Here is a 23,357-nt window from a genome sequence, read left to right on the forward strand (position 1 = left end):
GGACCCACCCCACTTTGCATCTTAAGAAGACAGAACTCTTGGAATAGCTCTTCCAACAGGAATCCTTTATTAAGAGAAAATGGTTGCAGGCATGCTAGACAGGACTTGGGGTTCAAGCTCTCCCATTCAAGGTTTTAAGGGGTTCCCCAGTAGTCCCACCCAATCAACCCCCTTCCAGTGATAGTTTCAAGTATCACAATTCCATCCCCTTTCTTCTTCCGTCTGGATGGAGACTTCAGATAACTACATGAAAGGCAATTACTCTTCTTTGATATGTTAACGCTTAGAGGCCACAATAAACACACATTCAGTCCTTTGAAGTGTGCTGAAGGAAGTGAGGGCCATAAAGCCCCTTTGCTCTCCCCCTTTTCTCCCTCTTATGGCAGAATCCAGAGAAGGCAGAATTGGGAGTTTCTATGTTTGATAATTAAAGATGAAATATAATTGGATTCTGACAAGAACCAAGGTTGCCTACCCCTGGTATAGACCCATACCCCTACATATAAATAACAAACAAATATTAAATATTGTGTGGACTTCAACTCCCAGAATTCCAGAGCCAGCCACGCTGAGGGGAAAGGGAGAGGTTTCCAAGCTGAGCCAGGCTGGCTCAGGAATTCTGGGAGTTGAAGTCCACGAGTCATAAGAGAGCCAAGGTTGCCTACCCCTGCCCTTGGTCACGTGATCAAAATTCGGATGCTTGGCAAATGACACGTACTTGTGACGGTTTGCAGTGGCCCGGGGTCACGTGATCCCCTTTTGCTTCTGACAGCAAGGTCAAGGGGGAAACCAGGTGGACTTAACAACCGTGTTACTAACTTAACTGCAGTGATTCACTTAACAACTGTGGCGAGAACGGTCGTAAAATGGGTGTATATATATATATATGTCAGCTACATGGGTTGAAAATACAAATCAAAGATTTCCCAGCCTAACGGGAACCGAAAAAGTTACAAACCAATATTTGGTGGCTTGTAGAAAGAGGAAGTTTAACAGTTTCCCTTTTAACAAAGGATGTTTACATCCATTTGTGGGTTTCACATTAAAAAAAAAAAAAAAACAGTCTGAGGGCAAATTCACCTGGGGAACTTCATTTTCTTTCATTTAATTACTTACTGAGGAGAGCCAGACAACTAATGCCAGCTGCCTGTAGCTTCTCATTTCCAGGGTACGTTTCTACAGCCTTCAGAATCACTTCGTGTACACAATTCAATACGAGGATATTGAAAAAGTTTTCTGTGGAGATTTAAAAAAAAAAAAAAAGCAACTTGAATCTACATTTAAAACAGAAGATTACCTGACCTGGAGTTGAGAAAGACTCATGACAAGGAGTTTTTTCCCAGCTCAAAACTATTCTCAAAGAGTGTTTGGGCAAGGAAGGAGGGGACATGATTTGCAAGAATAAAGAATAGCACCCAATCAAGTAGGAGTATAGGAGTATACACCAAGCAAGGTGACTTTCCTGCAGAGAGGAACATGCCGTAATTTTTTTACTCATGTTCAGTCCTCAGAAGAGGGAATCATTTTTAAAAAAAATCCAAACCACCTTGAATCAGACCTCTTCAGAACCGTCAAAATTTCCTTCTCTCCCTTAAGGAATTCTGCAATGCTCTATGTGCTAAGCCTGAGATGATAATAATAATAATAATAATAATAATAATAATAATAATAATAATAATAATAATAATAATAATAATAATATTAGGAACTGCTTCCATCCTGCGACGATATCTGTAATACCATCAAACATCCACATCTGCCTATCCCAGGTCCTGGGTAAGGACTCGATAGGTAGACAAAATGCCAAATCCAGGCTGAACATCTGGCTGACTGTGCGATGAATGATAATAATAATAATAATAATAATAATAATAATAAAGTTGGAAGGGACCTTGGAGGTCATCTAGTCCAACCCCCTGCTCAGGCAGGAAACCCTACACCATTTCGGACAAATGGCTGTCCAGTCTCTTCTTAAAAACTTCCAGTGTTGGAGCATTTACTGCTTCTGGAGGCAGGCTGTTCCACTGATTAATTGTTCTCACTGTCAGGAAGTTTCTCCTTAGTTCTAGGTTGCTTCTCTCCTTGATTAGTTTCCACCCGTTGCTTCTTGTCCTGCCTTCAAGTGCTTTGGAAAATAGCTTGATTCCCTCTTCTTTATGGCAGCCCCTGAGATATTGGAATACTGTTGGATGCTGGAGAACTGAATGTGGACAGAGGTTGTTTGCCCCATACTAAAACCTAGCATGATTTTTTGCAAACATAAGGGATTTTTTTTTAGGAGTTTTGAGTGGATGCAATTTCATGCCCCATTTTTTCCTTCCGTGGTTTGTTTTTTCATAGAAATAAGGACATCGGAATCAAATACTGTATACTTTCTCCAGAAACAGCATATAGGTGGGCAGCTTTAAAACAAATCAAATCTGAAATCCTGAAAATAATGTTTTCATCACCTTTATCATATTTTCTGTTACGAATAATCTATCTGAAGAAGCGCTAGAATCGCAGGAAGTTGTCATAGTGTATGTGATTTGAAAATTCATGAAGATTTTTTTTCTAATTTCAGCTTCATTCATGGAACATTAAATCAATTCAGGATGCCAATATATTGAAATCTGAGATAGGCAGATATAGATAGATAGATAGATAGATAGATAGATAGATAGATAGATAGATAGATAGATAGATAGATAGATGGATGTACATATATATAGAGAGATGGATGCATGGATAGTAGATGGATAGATAAATAAAGATGGATGGAGAGAGAGATATGTAGATAGATAGATAGATAGATAGATAGATAGATAGATAGATAGATAGATAGATAGACAGACAGACAGAGGGATGGATGTATATATATAGAGCTGTGGTTCTCAACCTGTGGGTCGGGACCCCATTTGGGGTCGAACGACCATTTCACGGGGGTCGCCAAACAACGCAGTCCGCCATTTTTTCCCCCTTTTCCTTAGCTGTGCTACTCCCTTTTATTCTATTGGCTTTTGAAAGCCAATAGAATAGACTCTCTTGAATAGAGTCTAATTCTATTGGCTTTCAAAAGCCAATAGGAATTGTCCAGGCTATCTCTGCCCTGCTGAGCCCGCCAAAAGTCCCATTCTGCAAACGGTGCTGCACTAGTTGAGTAGTCCTTGACTTACATCCAGTTGAGTAGTCCTTGACTTACGACCGGTTGGGGGTCGCGGCATTAAAAAGGTTGAGAACCACTGATATAGAGAGAGATGGATGCATGGATAGTAGATGGATGGAGAGATAAAGATGGATGGAGAGAGAAAGAGAGAGAGAGAGAGAGAGAGAGAGAGATGGACGGACAGATAGTTCAATAATATTTCAGAAAGAAGCTTTATTAAGTGTACAGAGTTCCCCCATAATTCCTTTTGCATTATTCATTTCTCTCCTGTAATAATGTTCCTATCAATCCACAGACAGATAATTTTATTTCATTAGGACTCACCGAGAGTAAGTTTGTGCAGCAGACAGCAGCTAACTTCCTGAATTGGCTCACATGCAGGGAACGCTTTCATAACCTCCACTACGATATTGTAACACCGCACATTTCCAGACATGAGAACTTCCGCATTGCTAACTAAAAGCAGCATAAAAACGATCTTGAGTAAGAAAAACATCCCATTTGTGCATGCTGACATTTTTTAAAATTATCATGAATAATTCTTGAAATATTTGCAAATGATGCTGCCTTTCACCGCAGGCCGATAAAATGAGCATTAATTAAATAAAATAAGCTATTAGAAATCGTGAACCGAATGATACAATCACTTAAATATGAGCCAGCAGTGTGCGGCAGCTGCCAAAAAAGCCAATACAGTTCTAGGCTACATTAAGAGAGGGATGGAATCAAGATAATGTAAAGCAGACATGTCAAACTCGCGACGTCACGTGACGTCGCGCAACGTATCGGGACGGTTTTGCCATTGCCGGCAATGGGGTGGGCGCGGCTTCCGGATGACGCGTCCAGCCCGCGGGCCGGCAGTTTGACACCTCTGATGTAAAGTGTTAATACTACTTTATAATGCCTTGGTAAAACCAAACTTGGAAAATTGCAACCAGGTTTGGTCACCACACTATAAAAAAGATGTTGAGACTCTGGAAAGAGTGCAGAAAAGAGCAACAAAGATGATTAGAGGGCTGGAAGCTAAAATATATGAAGAACGGTTGCAGGAATTGGGTGTGTCTAGTTTAATGAAGAGAAGGACTTAGGGCAGGGATGTCAAACTGGTGGCCCACAGGCCGAACGCGTCATCGGAAAGTTGCGCGACTTCACAAGTTTGACATGTCTGGCTTAGGGGGTGACATGATAGCAGTTTTCTAATATTTCAGAGGCTGCCACAAAGAAGAGGGGGGGGGTCAGCCTATTCTCCAAAACACCTGAAGGCAGGACAAAAAACAACGGACGGAAACTAATCAAGGAGAGAAGCAACCTGGAATTAAGGAGAAACTTCCTAACAGTGAGAACACTTAACCAGTGGAACAACTTGCCTTCAGAAATCATGGGTGGTCTAACAGCGGTTTTTAAGAACAGACTGGAAGGTCACTTGTAGGAAATGGTATAGGCTGTCCTGCTTGAGCAGGGGGCTGGATTAGAAGACCTCCAAGGTCCCTTCCAGCTCTGCTCTATTCTATTCTATTCTATTCTATTCTATTCTATTCTATTCTATTCTATTCTATTCTATTCTATTCTATTCTATTCTATTCTACTCTATTCTATTCTATTCTCTATTCTATTCCATTCTATTCTTCCATTCTATTCCATCTACTATTCTATTCTATTCTATTCCATTCCATTCCATATTTCTATTCTATTCTATTCTATTCTATTCTATTCTATTCTATTCTATTCTATTCTATTCTATTCTATTCTATTCTATTCTATTCTATTCTATTCTGTTCTTGTTCTGTTCTATTCTTGTTCTATTCTTGTTCTATTTTATTCTATATTCTATTATTATTCTATTCTATTCTTATTCTGTTCTCCATTCCATTCCATTCTATTTCATTCCATATTTTCTATTATATTCTGTTCTGTTCTGTTCTGTTCTATTCTATTCTATTCTCTGGGTGTCGATTGCTGGAAAGGAGAGTTCTAAGTGAATTAGTACATAGATGCTTTTTATTTCACTAACCACTGTAAATCAGACCATAGTTTCACATGAAATGGGAATCTAAGCTATACGGAGCATATGTGCACACATAAATAAATAAAATCCACACACACGAAAACACATAGTTGTTTGTGTTAGTGGCACTCTTGCCAATCATTTTGGAATTGCAAACACATTTCGTAGTTTGTACTACAGGAAAGGAATCTCTTTAGTAAATGCATTGGTGGCCAAGTTATAATGCCAGCACAAGGATGAGCCGAGGTGGCGCAGCAGTTAAAAGCGGTATATAAGTCTCATAAATAAATAAATAAATAAATAAATGATTACTGACCAACGTATTTATTTCCCCAGCAGTATCTTCTGATAAGATAATCCTACTTACGTGGTCCAGCCAACAGATACAAGGACTGAAGTGCCAAACAGATGATATTCTCCTTCTCTGGGAATTGTTTAAACACTCTTAGTATAATCATGTGATCGTTCGCTTCCACAAATTCAATCAGCTGCTCCTCAGGAACTGAATTACAAGACAACGGCATAAAGGAAGTCAAGACTTGGCTTTGATAATGTCTTTAACAAATTTCAATTCTCAGAAGGCAAAAGGAGCAAAGGTCAGAGTCACCTGTCTATCATCTACATCAGGGGTCTTCAAATGTGGCCCTTTTATGACTTGTGGACTTCAACTCCCAGAATTCCTCAGCCAGCCTCCATTTTGTTTGTTAGATTTAAGACAGGGGTCTTCAAACTTGGCCCTTTTATGACTTGTGGACTTCAACTCCCAGAATTCCTCAGCCAGTGTACCTGGCTGAGGAATTCTCAGAGGGGTCTTCAAACTTGGCCCTTTTATGACTTGTGGACTTCAACTCCCGGAATTCCTCAGCCAGCGTGCACATTGGCTCAGGCATTCTGGGAGGGGTCTTCAAGCTTGGCCCTTTTATGACTCATGGACTTCAACTCCCAGAATTCCTCAGCCAGTGTACCTGGCTGAGGAATTTTGGGAGGGGTCTTCAAACTTGGCCCTTTTATGACTTGTGGACTTCAACTCCCAAAATTCCTCAGCCAGCGTGCATGTTGGCTCAGGCATTCTGGAAGTTGAAGTCCACAAGTCATAAAGGGGGCCATAGTTCCCCATGCTGGCTCAGGAATTCTGGGAGTTGAAGTCCACAAGTCATAAAAGAGCCAAGGTTCCCCACCCCTAGCCTAATTCAATACTTGTTGACAAGTATACATCCTCTGTGAAACTGTGAGATTGAAGAGAAGTTGCTTCACTTTGTTATTTCTCAATCACTGTTTTATTTTTTTTAAAAAACCAACACTCAGCTAGGGCAGAGCTGCACTAAAGGGAGGTTTGGAAGAGGTTAACCACCAAAGAGCTTAATAACTACTGCAGAAACGCTGCAATTATGCCATAATGATTCAAATTCTAAGCCGGCAAGGTGTCTTGAATAGACCACACTCCTTAAATATTGCAGTGTTTATTCCCAGCAAGTTTAACATTTTTCCTTCCTCATTGAAAGACAGAAGTACCTTTTCTTATAGCAATCATCCTAATCTATTATATTCTTTAAATCAAAAAGAATATAATCACATGAAGTATTAGTACCGCTTTATAAATCCTTAGTAAGACCACACCTGGAATACTGCATCTAGTCTGGGTCGCCACGTTACAAAAAAGATGTTGAGACTTTGGAAAAAGCGCAGAAAAAAAGCAACTAAGACAATCAAAGGCCTGGAGACAAAAACATTATGAAGAACAGTTGCAGGATTCGGGAATGGCCAGTCTAGAGAAAGGAAGGACTAGGGGTGACATGATAGCAGTCTTCCAGCATTTGAGGGGCTGCCACAAAGAAGAGGGGGGGAGGGTCAACTTATTCTCCAAAGCACCAGAAGGTGAAACAAGAAACGATGGATGGAAGCTAATCAAGAAAAGAAGCAACCTGGAATTAAGAAGAAACTTCCTAACAGTGAGACCAGTTAATCAGTGGAACAGCTTGCCTCCAGAAGTTGTGGATGCTCCATCACTGAAGGTTTTGAAGAAGAGACTGGACAGCCCTCTATCTGAAATGGTATAGGATCTCCTGCTTGAGCAAGCCGGCTGGACTAGAAGACCTCCAAGATCCCTTCCAGCTCTATTCTGATTGATTGATTAACCAGTGGAACTGCTTATATTATTATTATTATTATTATTATTATTATTATTATTATTATTATTGTGGATCATCGCACAGTCAGCCAGATGTTCAGACTGGATTTGGCATTTTGTCTACCTATCGAGTCCTTACCCAGGACCTGGGATAGGCAGATGTGGATGTTTGATGGTATTACAGGTATCGTCGCAGGATGGAAGCAGTTCCTATTATTATTATTATTATTATTATTATTATTATTATTATAAAAAAGTTGGAAGGGACCTTGGAGATCATCTAGTCCAACCCCCTGCTCAGGAAGGAAACTCTATACCATTTCAGACAAATAGCTGTCCAGTCTCTTCTTAATAACTTCCAGGGTTGGAGCATTCACCGCTTTTGGAGGCAGGTTGTTCCACTGGTTAATTGTTCTCACTGTCAGGAAGTTTCTCCTTAGTTCTAGGTTGCTTCTCTCCTTGATGAGTTTCCACCCATTGCTTCTTGTCCTGCTTTCAGGCGCTTTGGAAAATAGCTTTATTCCCTCTTCTTTGTGGCAGCCCCTGAGATATTGGAAGACTGCTATCATGTCCCCCCTTGTCCTTCTCTTCGTTAAACTAGACATACCCAATTCTAGCAACCGTTCCTTATATGTTTTAGCCTCCAGTCCTCTAATCATCTTTGTTGCTCTTCTCTGTACTCTTTCTAGAGTCTCAACATCTTTTTTACATCGTGGTGACCAAAACTGGATGCCGTATTCCAAGTGTGGCCTTACCAAGGCATTGTAAAGTGGTATTAATACTTCACGTGATCTTGATTCTATCCCTCTGTTAATGCAGCCCAGCACTGTGTTGGCTTTTTTGGCAGCTGCAGCACACTGCTGGCTCATATTTAAATGATTGTCCACTAGGACTCCGAGATCCCTCTCACAGTTTCTACTATTGAGCAAGGTACCCCCTATACTATACCTGTACATTTGGTTTTTCTTGCCTAAATGTAGAACCTTACCTGCTTACCTTCAGAAGTTGTGGGCACTGCATTACTGGAGTGTTTTCAAGAAGAGACTGAACAGCCACTTGTCTGAAAGGGTACGGGATCTCCTGCTTGAGCAAGGGGGTTGCACTAGATGACCTCCAAAGTCCCTTCCAGCTCCAGCAAAACGGCGAAAATTTATGCAGACCACGATATTGCTTACCTTTTTCTAAAAGCATGTGCAAAGCTTTACATCCATATCTCTGGATCTTTTCATTATCGGGAAAGGAATCCATGGCATCAAATACCAATAAAAATATGTCGGTCCCTTCTTCTAAGAGAAGAAGTGTGATTTCATCTAAAACAAAAAAATGCAAGAAAAACTCTGCCGATCATTTGCTCACAAATGTTCTTTTCGTTTTGCTTCCGTCAAAACAATTCCATCTATTTCTGCTCAAAAATAAATCTCCCCAAAGGAAAAGGTGTTACTCGCAGAAATGTACAGGTAGTCGTTGATTTGCGGCCACAATTTTCATTGCTAAGCGAGACGGTTACTAAGTGAGTTCGGCTCCGTCTTACGACTTCTCTTGCCGCAGTTGTTAAGTGAACCACTGCAGTTAATAATATGGTTGTAAAGTGAATCGGGCTTCCCCATTGACTTTGCTTATCAAAAGCTCGCCAGAGGTGATCGCATGACTCAAATCGTAACTATGAGTTAGTTGGCGAGTTGCCGAATTTTTGATCACGTGACCCTGGGGGTGCTTCAAAGCAGAGGTCTTCAAACTTGGCCCTTTTATGACTTGTGGACTTCAACTCCCAGAATTCCTCATCCAGCCATGCTGAGGGGAAAAGGAGAGGTTTCCAAGCTGAGCCAGGCTGGCTCAGGAATTCTGGGAGTTGAAGTCCATGAGTCATAAAAGGGCCACGTTTGAAGGCCGCTCCCAGAATTCCTCAGCCAGGCAGACTGGCTGAGGAATTCTGGGAGCTGAAGTCCACAAGTCATAAAAGGGCCAAGATTTCTCCCTCATCCATCTATCTATTCTATCTCTCTATATCTCTATCTAGTCAATTTATCTCTATCATCTTCTATCTATCTATCATCTATCTATATCATCTATCACAAAGGTCTTCAAACTTGGCCCTTTTATGACTTGTGGACTTCAACTCCCAGGATTCCACAGCCAGGCACACTGGCTGAGGAATTCTGGGAGTTGAAGTCCATAAGTCATAAAAGGACCAAGTTTGAAGACCCCTGCTTCAAAGGCTATAAATGTGACAAATGCTCATGTCCCTTTTTTCAGTGTCGTTGTAACTTCGAACAGTCACTAAACGAAAGGTCGTAAATTGAGGACTGCCCGTATACGTAAGATGGGTAAATGACGTTAATCCCATAGGTTCTATTTAGAAATACTCCACTTACAAAGATTCATTTAGTGATCGTCCGAAGTTACAACATCACTGAAAAAAGCGACTTATGGCCGTTTTTCACACTTACGACCGTTGCAGCATCACGGGATCAAAATCCAGACGTTTGGCAACCGGTTCATATTTATGACGGTTGCCGTGTCCCAGGGGTCACGTGATCCCCTTTTGAGACCTTCTGACAAGCAAAGTCAATGGGGGAAGCTAGACTCACTTCACAACCAGGTTACTAATTTAACAACTGCGATGATTCACTTAACATCGGTGTCAAGGAAGGTCGTAAAATGGAGCAAAACTCACTTAACAAATGTCTCGCTTACCAGCAGCAATTTTGGGCTCCATTGTAGTTGTAAGTCAACAACTGCACTGTTGAATTCAGCATCATTTAATAGCCAATACAGTAGTGGCCAAAATTGTGGAAACCTTTTGGGAAAAGTGTATTTTTGAGAGTTGATGGCTAATAACACCACTTTTTTTGGGGAGTAGTACCATAAAATTATATATCAGTGGAAAGATAATTTAATCAAGAATGTCATGCAACAAAGTTTGTTCAATTATCTTACTGTATTCTGTGAAAAGTTATAGCCAAATAACCAGAAAAAGGAAGCACAACTTGCTTAGGTTGATCTCAGGTAGCTTTCTTTCATCTGATTGTAGCCAATGAGTGCGAGTGTTTAGAGAGCCAATCAGGTGTCATCTTGTTTTGGCCATGAGCCAATCAGATCACAGTAGGATCCAGTTATTGATGTCCTGTATTGAAGCTGAGAGGAGGACATTTGTCAGGGTGTGATGTCCTCTCTATCAAGTTGGTGGGGTTTTTTTGTGTTCTTTCATTTAATGAGCTTGTAAAACGTAATAAAATTAAAGGAATGGTGCAAAGAGTTGACAGGTCGCCCAGAAAGCAATGTAAAATAGTATTATGAAGTGAACAAGGCTACAGTTATAAAGAAATTAGAAGAAAAATGGGAGGAAACTTAACCAAAGGTGGCATTTCTACTGTACACTTTTCCTAAAACGTTTCCATAATTTTAGCCACTACTGTAAGGATATTTCTATGTATAGGATTCCTACGGCTATTGTACCAAGCCAAATACTGTATTATGCACTCCCTAATTTCCTGTGATAATGACAGAAGGGAAATGGGAAAACGCAGGAAGATTAAAAGGTGAAGAGAAGAGCATCAGGAAACGCATGAATCACACAGTGGACATCCCATCTGTGAGCTCATGTGATTTTTGGGAAATAAAACATCTCTGTGTCTTAACCAAATTCCTCTTTAGCTTTCGTTATTAAACCACCATTGTTGATAACAAAATGACTGGAAACCTAAAGGGTGTAACTAATATTTTACATGTTTTTGGTATGTCTGTATACAGGTAAGCCCTCGGCCTTGGACCAGAATTGAGCCCCAACATTCCTGTGGCTAAGTGAAACATTTGTTCAGTGAGTTTTGCCCCATTTTACGACCTTTCTTGCCACCGTTGTTAAGTGAATCACTGCAGTTATTAAGTTAGGGACACAGTTGTTAAGTGAATCTGGCTTCCCCACTGACTTTGCTTTTTAGGAGGTCGCAAAAGGGGATCACGTGACCCCGAGACATTGCGACCGTCATAAATACGAGTCAGTGGACAAGCGTCTGAATTTTGGTCACGTGAGAAATATGTTTCCAACTCTCTCCGCCCTTTTGCTTCTCCATCATTTCTTCACTAGGGGGGAAAAACTTTGCAACCAGGGATCAACCTAGAAAAGGATGCAGCTGCTTTAATGAGTCACACATAGGTTATATGTCGGAATCTCTCTAACCATCCAGCCTAAAGTACATTTACTCATGTTGTATGGATATATCATCATTATCATCATTGTCGTCATTATTATTATTACCTTCTTTACTGCTCCCTCTTATTAGTATTATGATTATGATTATCATTACTCTGTTGCTTTTCATGTACACTGAGAGCTTCTGCACCTGAGACAAATTCCTTGTGTATCTAATCACACTTGGACAAATAAAATATTCTATTCTATTCTATTCTATTCTATTCTATTCTATTCTATTCTATTCTATTCTATTCTATTCTATTCTACAGTACTCTATTCTGTTCTTCATTATTCTATTCTATTCTATTCTACTCTACTCTACTCTACTCTACTCTACTCCACTCCACTCTATCATTCTATTCTATTCTATTCTATTCTATTCTATTCTATTCTACTCTACACTACTCTACACTATTCTATTCTGTTCTTCATTATTCTATTCTATTCTACTCTACTCTACTTTACTCTACTCTACTCCACTCTATCATTCTATTCTATTCTATTCTATTCTACTCTACACTACTCTATTCTATTCTTCATTATTCTATTCTATTCTGTTCTGTTCTGTTCTGTTCTACTCTACTCTACTCTGTTCTTCATTACTCTATTCTATTCTATTCTATTCTATTCTATTCTATTCTATTCTATTCTATTCTATTCTATTCTTCTGTTCTGTTCTACTCTTCTGTGCATTCTATTCTATTCTATACTGCATTCTGCATTCTACTCTACTGTACTCTACTGGAATCCGTAGGGGACAAAGAGATAATCCGGGGTGATGATGTTACCTGGCTTAGTAATGAAATATCTGCAAGAAAGCCATTAAGTCAGAGAGCACCAAGAACCCAATAAAATTCTATCTATGTGGTTTCTAAGAGTCAATAGGAGTAGCATTTAATCAATCAAGTACAAATTAAAAAGAAAAATCTTCCCCCCCCCCCATCATTTCATATGCAAGAATTCAAAGAACAATAAATACGCTGAGAATAATGAAGGTCTGAGACCACTAACAATATCATGTGCCTATAACATTTTAAGAAAAATATCTACCTGAAGAAAGAAGCAGGTTTAATGTTTTCAAGCCCACAGTTGAAAGATCCACATCAGCACTGTGGGTTTTAAGCATCTTAAGAATTTGCCTAAGGTAAAAAGAAGGGGGAAAAATTTAATTGCAGTCCAAAATATATTAGCCACAAGAAGGAGGAGGAGGAGAAGGAGAAGGAGAAGGAGAAGGAGAAGAAGAAGAAGAAGAAGAAGAAGAAGAAGAAGAAGAAGAAGAAGAAGAAGAAGAAGAAGAAGAAGAAGAAGAAGAAGAAGAGGAGGAGGAGGCGGAGGAGGAGGAGGAGGAGGAGGAGGAGGAGGAGGAGGAGGAGGAGGAGGAGGAGGAGAAGGAGGCATACTTGTGGATTCAGATAAACATAATATTCCTGTATACAAGTAAGCAATTGAAATTTTTATTCCACAATCGGTGATTATTCCTTTTTTTTTAATAGTCCATGATTGGATTTACACATCATGCTAAACCAGGGGTAGTCAACCTTGGCTCTTTTATGACTCGTGGACTTCAACTCCCAGAATTCCTGAGCCAGCTAAGCTGGCTGAGGAATTCTGGGAATTGAAGTCCACGAGTCATAAAAGAGCCAAGGTTGACTACCCCTGTGCTAAACTATAATGTGATTTGTTGTTTGTGGCTTAGGTGTGTGTGTGTGTGTGTGTGTGTGTGTGTGTGTGTGTGAACATTATCCTAGACATATTTAAGCAATATTTATCTGTTTCCAACGGTCACTACATAAACTGTTGTAAGTTGAGGACTACACGTACAGGCCAAGTAGCAGAAACGGTAATTAGAGAAAAACTAATGATGCAAATAGGAGAACAAGCTGAAGCAAAATAAGTGCAGATTCTGGAACTCCTGCCTCCCAAAATTAGAATTTGTTTGAGAGCATTGACAGGCAAAATTAGTTATGTCCGTATTGAATGCTTGGATTTAAAAAAAAAAAAAAACCTGTGGGATCATGTTTCTCCAGCAGGGCTCTTGAGTAAACTTAAGTGATCAACCAGTCAAAAATTGCTAGCTGGTTAAAAAAAACAGAATGCAAAAAATAGGAACACGTGGCTGATCTGACTGTGCTACGTAGAGAAAAACAAGGAGCAAAAGAGTCCCAAAAGAATTGTGTTTGGCTTCCTCACAAATTGTTTGGGTTTAGGAATAAACTGGTCAGTAGGCCGAGCCTGTGGGATGATGCTAAACTATTCATAATAGTGAAACTGAAATTGGTTTGTGAATAATTCCCGGATATCTTGATACACGATGAGTAATTTAAAAAACAAAGCATACGCCCAACCTATTTGATTGTGCAAAGTGATGCAAATTAGAGCAAAAAAAAACAAAAAAACCTCACGTACAGAGAATAGGTCTATAACCATCTGGATAACACTGCAGGGAGAATGTTGTATATGTGTATATGTGTGTGGGTCAAAACATTAAGGCATTTGTTATAATTATTGGAAGATTCAGAGAAGACAAAAATTAAAGCATTCCATTGGGGTAGGCAACCTCGGCTCTTTTATGACTCATGGACTTCAAGAGTTGAAGTCCACGAGTCATAAACAAGAGACAAGATTGCCTACTCCTAACCAGTAGAATACAGGTAGTCCTTGAGTTACCACACAACTGAGCTCAAGATTTCTGTTGCTAAGCGAGACATTGGTGAAGTAAATTTTGCCCCATTTTACGACCTTTCTCGCCACAGTTGCTTAAGTGAATCCCCGCAGTTGTTAAGTTAGTGACACGATTGTGAAGTGAATCCGGCTTCCCCCCTGCCTGGCTGAGGAATTCTGGGAGTTGAAGTCCACAAGTCATAAAAGGGCCAAGTTTGAAGACCCCTGTTCTACACTCTACTCACCCACCCATTGGTTTGTTTGCTGGGGACCTGCAATTTCCTGCTGGCTTCCCCAGTGACCTTGTTTGTGGGAAGCTGGCAGGAAATCACAAGTTGCGGTCCTGTGAGCTCCTCACTTTGTGACACGTGATCCTCACTTAAAAATGGAACAAGGACTGGTAGGATTGCCATCCCTAAGTGATGGGGTCCCAATGATCGTTATCAAGGGAGGACTATCTGTATATGTTGTTTATTGCTTTTGTTGTGAATGTTTTCTCTGTTGCTATTCCTTGTAGCCACCCAGAATCATATATAGGTAGTTCATTTAGTGACTGGTCGAAGTTACAATGGTATTGAAAAAAAAAGACTTATGACCGTTTTCCACACTTACGACCATTGCCACATCCCCATAGTCACATGATCAAAATACAGACACTTGGCAACTGACTGCTATTTATGACCGTTGCTGAGTCCCACGGTTAAGCGATCTCCTTTTGCGACCTTCTGACAAGCAAATTTGCTGGGGAAGCCAGATTCACTTAGGGACCGTGTTAGTAACTTAACAGCTGTGATGATTCACTTAACAGCTATGGCAAGGAACGTCATAAAATGGGGCACCACATCCTTAACAACTGTTTTGCTGGACAACGTGAATTTTGGGCTCAACTGTGGTTGTAAATTGAGGACTGCTTGTATAGATGAAAGTAATAATTAGATCCTTTGGGTGTATTTCATTCTAAAATCCAACACGATTGATGCTCTTTGAAACTTTGCACAGATTCTACCATGTTAGACAACATAATAAAGTGAATACTTTTCTTTATTAGTATATGTGCCCATTTGAATTATTTGAAATAAATACTTTTCTTTTTAGAGACCCCTGCTCTACAGGGGTTGGACTAGATGACCTCCAAAGTCCCTTCCAACTTTATTATTATTATTATGGATCATCGCACAGTCAGCCAGATGTTCAGACTGGATTTGGCGTTTTGTCTACCTATCGAGTCCTTACCCAGGACCTGGGATAGCAGATGTGGATGTTTGATGGTATTACAGATATCGTCGCAGGATGGAAGCAGTTCCTAGTAAGGCCGCCTTTTGCAATTGACTAATGGCAAATTTGTCAATGCCAATGGTGTTAAAGTGGTGCTCCAGTTGTTTTGGGATTGCACCCAAGGAGCCTATGACTATTGGTACTACCCTTGCTTGCTTTTGCCACAGCCTTTCTATTTCTATTTGTAGGTCTTTGTATTTTGTTATCTTCTCCAGTTCTTTCTCGTCTATTAACTATTATTATTATTATTATTACACTCTACAGCCACCCATTTTTTTGTTTGCTGGGGACCTGCAATTTCCTGCTGGCTTCCCCAGCGATCTTGTTTGTGGGAAGCCGGCAGGAAATCACAAGTTGCAGTCCTGTGAGCTCCTCACTTTGTGACACATAGTCCTCACTTAAAAATGGAATAAGCTCAGTAGTCCATTTCTGCAGAGACACAGATTTATTCTAAGTCTCACTTGCTAACTGATTTAATTGCCTTTCTCCCTCACCCCACCCTATCTCAGGTAGGCGAGAGGGAGAAAGATTTCAACAAACTGCCATCATTCCTTAAGACCAACAGCCATTCAGAGAAAGGGACGCTGACTCCAGCTTTCCCTCCAGCTTCTGAAAGTTGAAAGTTTTCACTTCTCTATTTTCTTAAAGCTGTGTGACCAAAATAACACTGACATTTTTTCCAGCATTGAGAAACTTACTTGTCATCAAAACTGCTCTCTTCAGCCTTGAGGAATATTATTATTATTACTTAGATTTAATCTGCCATTCGATTCACAATCTGGGACTGGTAAAAACTTAACAGTTCAATAATAATAATAATTATTATTTAAGATTTAATCTTTAATTCGAATCACAGTCTAAGACTGGTAAAAACTTAACAGTTCAATTATTATTATTATTATTATGGCTCATCGCACAGTCAGCCAGATGTTCAGACTGAATTTGGCATTTTGTCTACCTATCGAGTCCTTACCAAGGACCTGGGATAGGCAGATGTGGATGTTTGACGGTATTACAGATATCATCGCAGGATGGAAGCAGTTCCTAGTAAGGCCGCCTTTTGCAATTGACTAATGGCAAATTTGTCAATGCCAATGGTGTTCAAGTGATGCTCCAGTTGTTTTGGGATTGCACTCAAGGCGCCTATTACTATTGGTACTACCCTTGCTTGCTTTTGCCACAGTCTTTCTATTTCTATTTGTAGGTCTTTGTATTTTGTTATCTTCTCCAGTTCTTTCTCGTCTATTCTGCTGTCTCCAGGCACTGCCATGTCCACTATCCAGACTTTTTTGTCTTATTATTATTATCATTTAAGATTTAATCTTTAATTCGATTCACAGTCTGTGACTGGTAAAAACTTAACAGTTTAATAATAATAATTATTATTTAAGATTTGATCTTCCATTCAATTCACTGTCTGGGACTGGTAAAAACTTAACAGTTCAAGTCCTAACCAAGGATCTAAGAGCTGTTTTAAGTAACTTCTGAGTATATAGGCAGTTCCGAGGAGGGTGAGGGGTTTTTTTGCAAAGTCAGGATATTCAAGTTTGATGAGTTCAAAACGTCCATGTATCTAGGCAGCCCTTTGCGTATTGCTCCGAGAGCTCCTGTTACGACTACAATTGAGCCCAAAGTTTTTGTTGCTAAGTGAAACATTTGTTAAGTGAATTTCGCCCCATTTTACGAGCTTTCGTGCCACAGTGGTTAATTGAATCACTGCAGATGTTAAGTGGTGTTATTAGCCATCAAACCTCAAAAATATACTTTTCCCAAAAGGCTTCCACAATTTTGGCCACTACTGTATGTGTAATACACACTGTGCACAGCATACTTACTGATGAACACCGAGAACTTCCCAGTCCTTCCCCACTCCTTGAGGACCTGCTAAACGATGCAGAGTTTCTGGGCATATTTTAATAAGTTTGCAGAGAAGTGTCCAACCCACCTAAAAAAAACAGAAAATATGTTTGGTTTTTAAAGAGTACAGCACACCAATCTCCTTTAGGTCCTGCTTAAAAAATTTGCCAAATGGTACATTTTTAATAAGCCCATGTCTCTACTTGTATTGCAGGAACAGAGCCAAAAAAGGATGCCCGAGTATAAAGTACGGCAATTGGGCCCAACATTTCTGTCGCTAAACGAGACATTTCTTAAATTGGTTTTGTCCCATTTTACGATCTTTCTTGGCACAGTGAATCATTGCAGTTGTCAAAATTAGTCACACGGTTGGCTTCCTCACTGACTTGGTTTGTCAGAGGATCCCAAAAGGCGATCACACGGCCCCTGGGACGTTGCAACCGTCATAAATACGAGTCGGTTGTCAAACGTCTGAATTTTGGGGATGCTGCAATGGTCGTAAGTGTGAAATGTGATCACAAAGTCTCTTTTTTCGGTGCCGTTGTAACTTTGAGCCGTCACTAAACAAATTGTTGTGAGTCGAGGACTCGCTGTGCATTACGCTGTCCACAAGGCCTCAAAATCCCTAGCAATGTAATTACAAATAGGGAACAAGAGTTTTATTTCTGACTGAAAGGTTGTGGGTTTGTGGTTGACAATGGAGTGATTTTTACAGGGACAAACAGCAACAGGCACAACACCCACAGACGTCTGGACAAAACAAAATGGATGCTGTCTTGAAATCTGTTCATTTTATGTGTGTCTCGCACTACATTATTTTGGCGTTTGTTTCTACGTTTCAGCTGATCCCTCAATTAAAAACACCACTCGAAGCGTGCTCTATCTTGTTCATTATGCAGTATAGCATGCAAAGAGATTCTTGAAATCGAAATTATTTAAATCAGTTGACGGAGTGGAAACGGATAAATATCAAACTATGTGGATGCCTTCTAGCAAGTTTATTTGGGCACAGGTGATTTATTGTTTTCAGTACCAAATAAATTAAACCTATGCAAGTAAATGGCTTTGCTTTCTGTAACATCCTGTCCAATTTAATAAATAGCCTATTAAGTAAAAAAACACTATTTTTATTTAAGTGACATTTATAGTGGAGCTCTTCATCTGCCACCTAGTCTTACTTGCATAATATTTTTTTTATGATAATTAAACCATAAAATAATATTTCCCCACAGTTAGGCCACTGTTACAGTAACATGCTGCTTATCAAACAGCAGCCCCAAAGCCACCTGTTAAATTCTTATTTTATGCATCTTTTCAAAACCACAAGGAGAGAACAGAGACAGACTTCTTTAAAATAAAAAATAAAAACAGAAATTCTGTCATACAGTCAAAACTATTTCAAAATAGGAAGGTTTTTTTTTTTTTTTGCTCAGGACAGAATAGAAATTAAATTCTGAAAAATTCCATCTCTCTCTAGACTTTTTTTCTTTCCTTCCTTCCTTTCTCTTTCTTCCTCTTTCTTTCTTTCTTTCTTTCTTTCTTTCTTTCTTTCTTTCTTTCTCTCTCTCTCTCTCTCTCTCTCTCTCTCTCTCTCTCTCTCCCTTCCTTCCTTCCTTAGCAGGTAAAACAATAGAGGCAGGATACAAACCAACCAACAAACCAACCAACAATCAAACAAATATCTCTCTTAGAAAATCTAATCTTCTCTTAGATTTTATCTTTCCTAAAACCTACTGGCTTGGGGATTCTGGTAGTTCAAGTCCATCTGTCTTCAGGTTGCCAAGTTTGAGAACCACCTTTTGTGGTCCAGGGTCCCCCGTGGGTGGGAGATGAGTGGGTGACTGTGGACGATCCCCTGACAGCCCACCCTACCTCATAAGGTGGTTGTTGGAGAAGAAGGAAGCTGACAATGCTTGAGAGGGAATGTTGGGATGTCGATCTTGCAAACACAGACAGGAGGAGGAGGCAGACAGAAGGAGAAAGAGATGTATGAGGAGGAGGAGGAGGAAGAGGAGGAGGAGGCAGCAGACAGTACCTTCAGAAGGAGGAGGAGGAGGAGGAGAAGGCAGACAAAAGGAGAAGGAGACATACGAGGACGAGAAGGAAGAGGAGGGAGGAAGAGGAGGAGGGAGACAGTACCTTCAGGAAGAGGAGGAGGAGGAGGCAGACAGAAGGAGAAAGAGACCTACAAGGAGGAGGAGGAGGAGGAGGAGGAGAAAGAAGATAGACAGTAGTTTCAGAAGAAGGAGAAAGAAGAGGAGAAGGTAGACAGAAAGAGAAGGAGAAGATAGACAGTACCTTCAGAAGAAGGAAAAGAAGGCAGACAGGAGATGGAGGAGGAGATGGAGGAGGAGGAGGAGGAGAATAGTAGCTTCAGAAGAAGGAGAAAGAAGAGACGGAGAAGATAGACAGTACCTTCAGAAGGCGAAGGAGGAGAAAGTAGACAGAAGGAGAAGTATACCTATGAGGAGGAGAAGGGGGAGAAGGAGGAGAAGGCAGTCAGAAGGAGAAGGAGACAGAGGAGGAGGAGGAGGAGGAGGAGGAGGGAGACAGTACCTTCAGAAGGAGAAGGGGGAGGAGAAGGAGGAGAAGGCAGTCAGAAGGAGAAGGAGACAGAGGAGGAGGAGAAGGAGGAGGAGGAGGAGAAGGAGGAGGAGGAGGGGGGAGACAGTACCTTCAGAAGGAGAAGGAGGAGGAGAAGGAGGAGAAAGCAGTCAGAAGGAGAAGGAGACAGAGGAGGAGGAGGAGGACGAACAGTCGCTTCAGAAGAAGGAGAAAGAAGAGAAGGAGAAGGCAGACAGCATCTTCAGAAGCAGAAGAAGGAGAAAGTAGACAGAAGGAGAAGCATTCCTATGAGGAGGGGGGAGGAGGGGGAGGAGAAGGCAGAAGGAGAAGGAGATAGAAGAGGAGGAGAAAGAGAAGGAGGAGGAGGAACAGTAGCTTCAGAAGAAGGAGAAAGAAGAGAAGGAGAAGGCAGACAGCACCTTCAGAAGCAGCAGGAGGAGCAGAAAGGAGACAGAAGGAGAAGCAGGGGTATGAGAAGGAGGAGGGAGGAGGAGGGAAGCCGGCTTACCTGTTGCACGCGCCCCACTCTCAGGTAGGAGACCAGCACCAGCAGCAGAGGCACGTAGGCGCTCCCGTCGGCGAAGAGCCTGGCTCCTGCGGAGAGGGAGAGAAAGAAGCGGGACGGCCGTGAAGGGACCCTCCGCCCGGAGCCCCGCAGGACCCCCCCCATCCCCTCAGGACGACCCCGGGAGCTTCTCGTGCGGGGGAGGGGGGAGCAGCCGCCGCTTTACCGCCGGGCAGGGCGGCGAAGGCCAGCAGGTCCTGCAGCGTCTGCACCAGGCTCTCCAGCTGCTTCCCCGCCTGCAGGCTCCGCAGCCGGACCAGCAGCTTCCGCAGCGCCGCTTCCCGCCGCTCCTCGTCCGCCTCGGCCGGCGAGACCGGCGCGGCGCTGGCCATGGCCGCGGGCCGGGCGGAGAAGCGGCTCCTCCCCGCCCGACGGAGCGCCGAGAAGTTCCTCCCGCGCTCGCTCGGCCGCCCCGCTCGCTCCTCTGTCCCGCTCGCCTGGCGCCCCGGCCCGGTCGGGGGAGGCGAGCCGAGGAGGACGCCCTAGATGGCGCCGCCGGTCCCTCCCCGGCAGGGAGGAGGAGGAGGAGGAGGAGGAGGAAGAAGGAGGGGAAGCCGCTGGGCCGCTGGACGGCGCCGCTTCCCTATCCCGAGCGAAAGCGAGCCGGGGGCGAAGGCTGACCGAGGGAGGGAGGATTATCTAGGCAGTCTTTCTTTCTTTCTTTCTTTCTTTCTTTCTTTCTTTCTTTCTTTCTTTCTTTCTTTCTTTCTTTCTTTCTTTCTTTCCTTCCTTCCTTTCTTTCTTTTTTCCTTTTCTTTCCTTTCCTTCCTTTCTCTCTCTCTCTCTCTTTCTTTCTTTCTCTCTCTTCCTTCTTTCTCTCTCTCTCTTTCTTTCTTTCCTTCCTTCCTTTCTTTCTTTTTTCCTTTCCTTCCTTTCTCTCTCTCTCTCTTTCTTTCTTTCCCTCTCCCTTCCTTCCTTCTTGCCTTTCTTTCTCTCCCTTTCTCTCTCTTTTTCATTTCTTTCTTTCTCTCTCTCTCTTTTCCTCTCTTTTCCTCCCTTCCTTCCTTTCTCTCTCCTTCCTTCCTTCATTCCTTCCTTCCTCCCTCCCTCCCTCCCTCCCTCCCGCTCTTTCTTCTTAAGCTCTTTAAAACATTTGCTGTTCCGGCGTTTTCAAACAGCTGCTTTCTTTCTTTCTTTCTTTCTTTCTTTCTTTCTTTCTTTCTTTCTTTCTTTCTTTCTTCCTTCCTTCCTTCCTTCCTTCTTGCCTTTCTTTCTCTTCCTTTCTCTCTTTCATTTCTTTCTCTCTTTCTTTTCCTCTCTTTTCCTTCCTTCCTTCCTTCTCTCTTCCTCTTTCCTTTTCTTTCTCTTTCTCCTTCCTTCCTTTTCTCTTCTCTTCTCTTCCCTTCCCTTTCCTCCCCTCTCCCCTTTCCTTTCCTTTCCTTTCCTTTCGCCACAAAAGTTTCCGCCCCCGAGAAACAGCTGGGACCGTTAGAAAATGCAGGCTCAGTCGGACAGCTCAAAGCTCCCGAGTTTCTGGGAGCGAAAGTTTGCCGGAAAGGATTTCAGCCTCCCGGCCCGGGCGTTGCATTCGCTCGGCGCCCCTGGTCCCGTTCAGTGCCCGCTTTTCCTCCGGGAGTTTATGACGGGGCGCAAAAGAGCCCCCCCTCGCTTTCTCCCCAAATCACGACAGGGAGGGAGGGAGGGGGGAGAGAGAGAGAGAGAGAGAGAGAGCGACGGGTGCGTGAATACAACTCCTTGTGTTCCTCAATTCCACACACACACACAGTGAGTCTTGGCTTGCTGGGTGCTCCAGTGGCATGTTGCATTCACACAACTTCCCACTCCAGCTCATCAGCCTAAGCAAGTTGTGCTTCCTTTCTCTGGTTATTTGGCTACAACGCAGTGGTTCTCAACCTTTTTAATGCCGCGACACCCCCCCCAACCGGTCATAAGTCGAGGACTACTCAGCCGGTCGTAAGTCGAGGACTATTCAACTGGTGCAGCACCGTTTGCAGACTGGGACTTTTGGCGGGCTCAGCAGGGCAGAGGCAGCCTGGACAATTCCTATTGGCTTTTGAAAGCCAATAGAATTAGACTCTATTCAAGACAGTCTATTCTATTGGCTTTCAAAAACCAATAGAATAAAAGGGAGTAGCACAGCTAAGGAAAAGGGGGGGGGGGAAATGGCAGACTGCGTTGTTTGGCGACCCCCGTGAAATGGTCGTTCGACCCCAAATGGGGTCCTGAGAACCACTGCTATAACGTTTCACAGAATACAGTACAGATAATTGAACACACTTTGTTGCCTTACATTCTTGATTAAATTATCTTTCCACTGATATATCATTTTATGGTACTATTACTCCAAAAAAAAAGAAGTGGTGTTATTAGCCATCCAACCTCAAAAACACACTTTTCCCAAAAGGTTTCCACAACTTTGGCCACTCCTGTATTTTCCTGCACTCCACTCTCAACCGATACCCATTCTGCTCCTCGCATAATTTGACCTTGTTTAACGATATCAATCTTCTTGCATTCAGGTTCCTTTAACAAAGAAAGGATTCAGGAAAGCAGACAACGCTTACCTTATGTGGCTCCTCTAGTAATCTTAGGACACTTCAGCCCTGAAATTACAGACTAACATTTAAATGCAGGCTTGGAGCTTTTAAGACAGACAGGTCAAACACAAGGCCCGGGGGCCAGATGCGGCCCGCAAAGTGGTTTCATGCGGCCCGCGAAGCCATCCTGGAAACAGTGAGGGAACGGCCCCCGCTGCCTTGGCCCTGGCCCAGGCCGGCCGGGAGCCAATGTACAATTTTGTGGTGGCCCTCTATGCTGAAACGCATTCGGTCTTAGCTCCACAAGGCCATCCAGAAACAGCGAGGAACCAGCCCCTGCTGTGTCGGCCCCGCCCCCTGGGTGCATGCTGGGGAGGTGTCCCCCTTTGTGAGGAATGAAGAAATGGACCATGCCTTGGCGCTTGCCCTGGTCCCACCCCCTTCTGTCAGAGACCCTCAGATCTGT

At 42.3% G+C, this 23,357-nt stretch overlaps 1 protein-coding gene across 2 annotated transcripts in view; it reads right to left on the minus strand.

Moving 5' to 3' along the window:
- LRRK2 (leucine rich repeat kinase 2) overlaps positions 1 to 21,069 on the minus strand; it is a 97,902-nt gene extending 76,833 nt beyond the window's left edge. Inside the window, exons 1-8 of one of the 2 annotated variants that reach the window (XM_039354498.1) lie at positions 20,560 to 21,068; positions 20,337 to 20,422; positions 17,242 to 17,351; positions 12,521 to 12,609; positions 8,454 to 8,588; positions 5,518 to 5,652; positions 3,470 to 3,601; positions 1,117 to 1,236 (exon numbers count right to left, since the gene is read on the minus strand). In XM_039354498.1, the coding sequence (XP_039210432.1) occupies positions 1,117 to 1,236; positions 3,470 to 3,601; positions 5,518 to 5,652; positions 8,454 to 8,588; positions 12,521 to 12,609; positions 17,242 to 17,351; positions 20,337 to 20,422; positions 20,560 to 20,725 (973 nt within the window). In that variant the 5' untranslated portion in view covers positions 20,726 to 21,068. Of the gene's footprint in view, positions 1 to 1,116; positions 1,237 to 3,469; positions 3,602 to 5,517; positions 5,653 to 8,453; positions 8,589 to 12,520; positions 12,610 to 17,241; positions 17,352 to 20,336; positions 20,423 to 20,559 lie in introns of both variants that reach the window. The other variant, XM_039354499.1, reaches the window with a different exon arrangement.
- Positions 21,070 to 23,357: the final 2,288 nt, after the last annotated feature.

Source organism: Crotalus tigris, unplaced genomic scaffold, assembly GCF_016545835.1.
Source record: "Crotalus tigris isolate CLP2741 ecotype Arizona unplaced genomic scaffold, ASM1654583v1 scf7180000018553.2237530, whole genome shotgun sequence".
In the NCBI taxonomy this organism is placed as follows: Eukaryota; Metazoa; Chordata; class Lepidosauria; order Squamata; family Viperidae; genus Crotalus; species Crotalus tigris.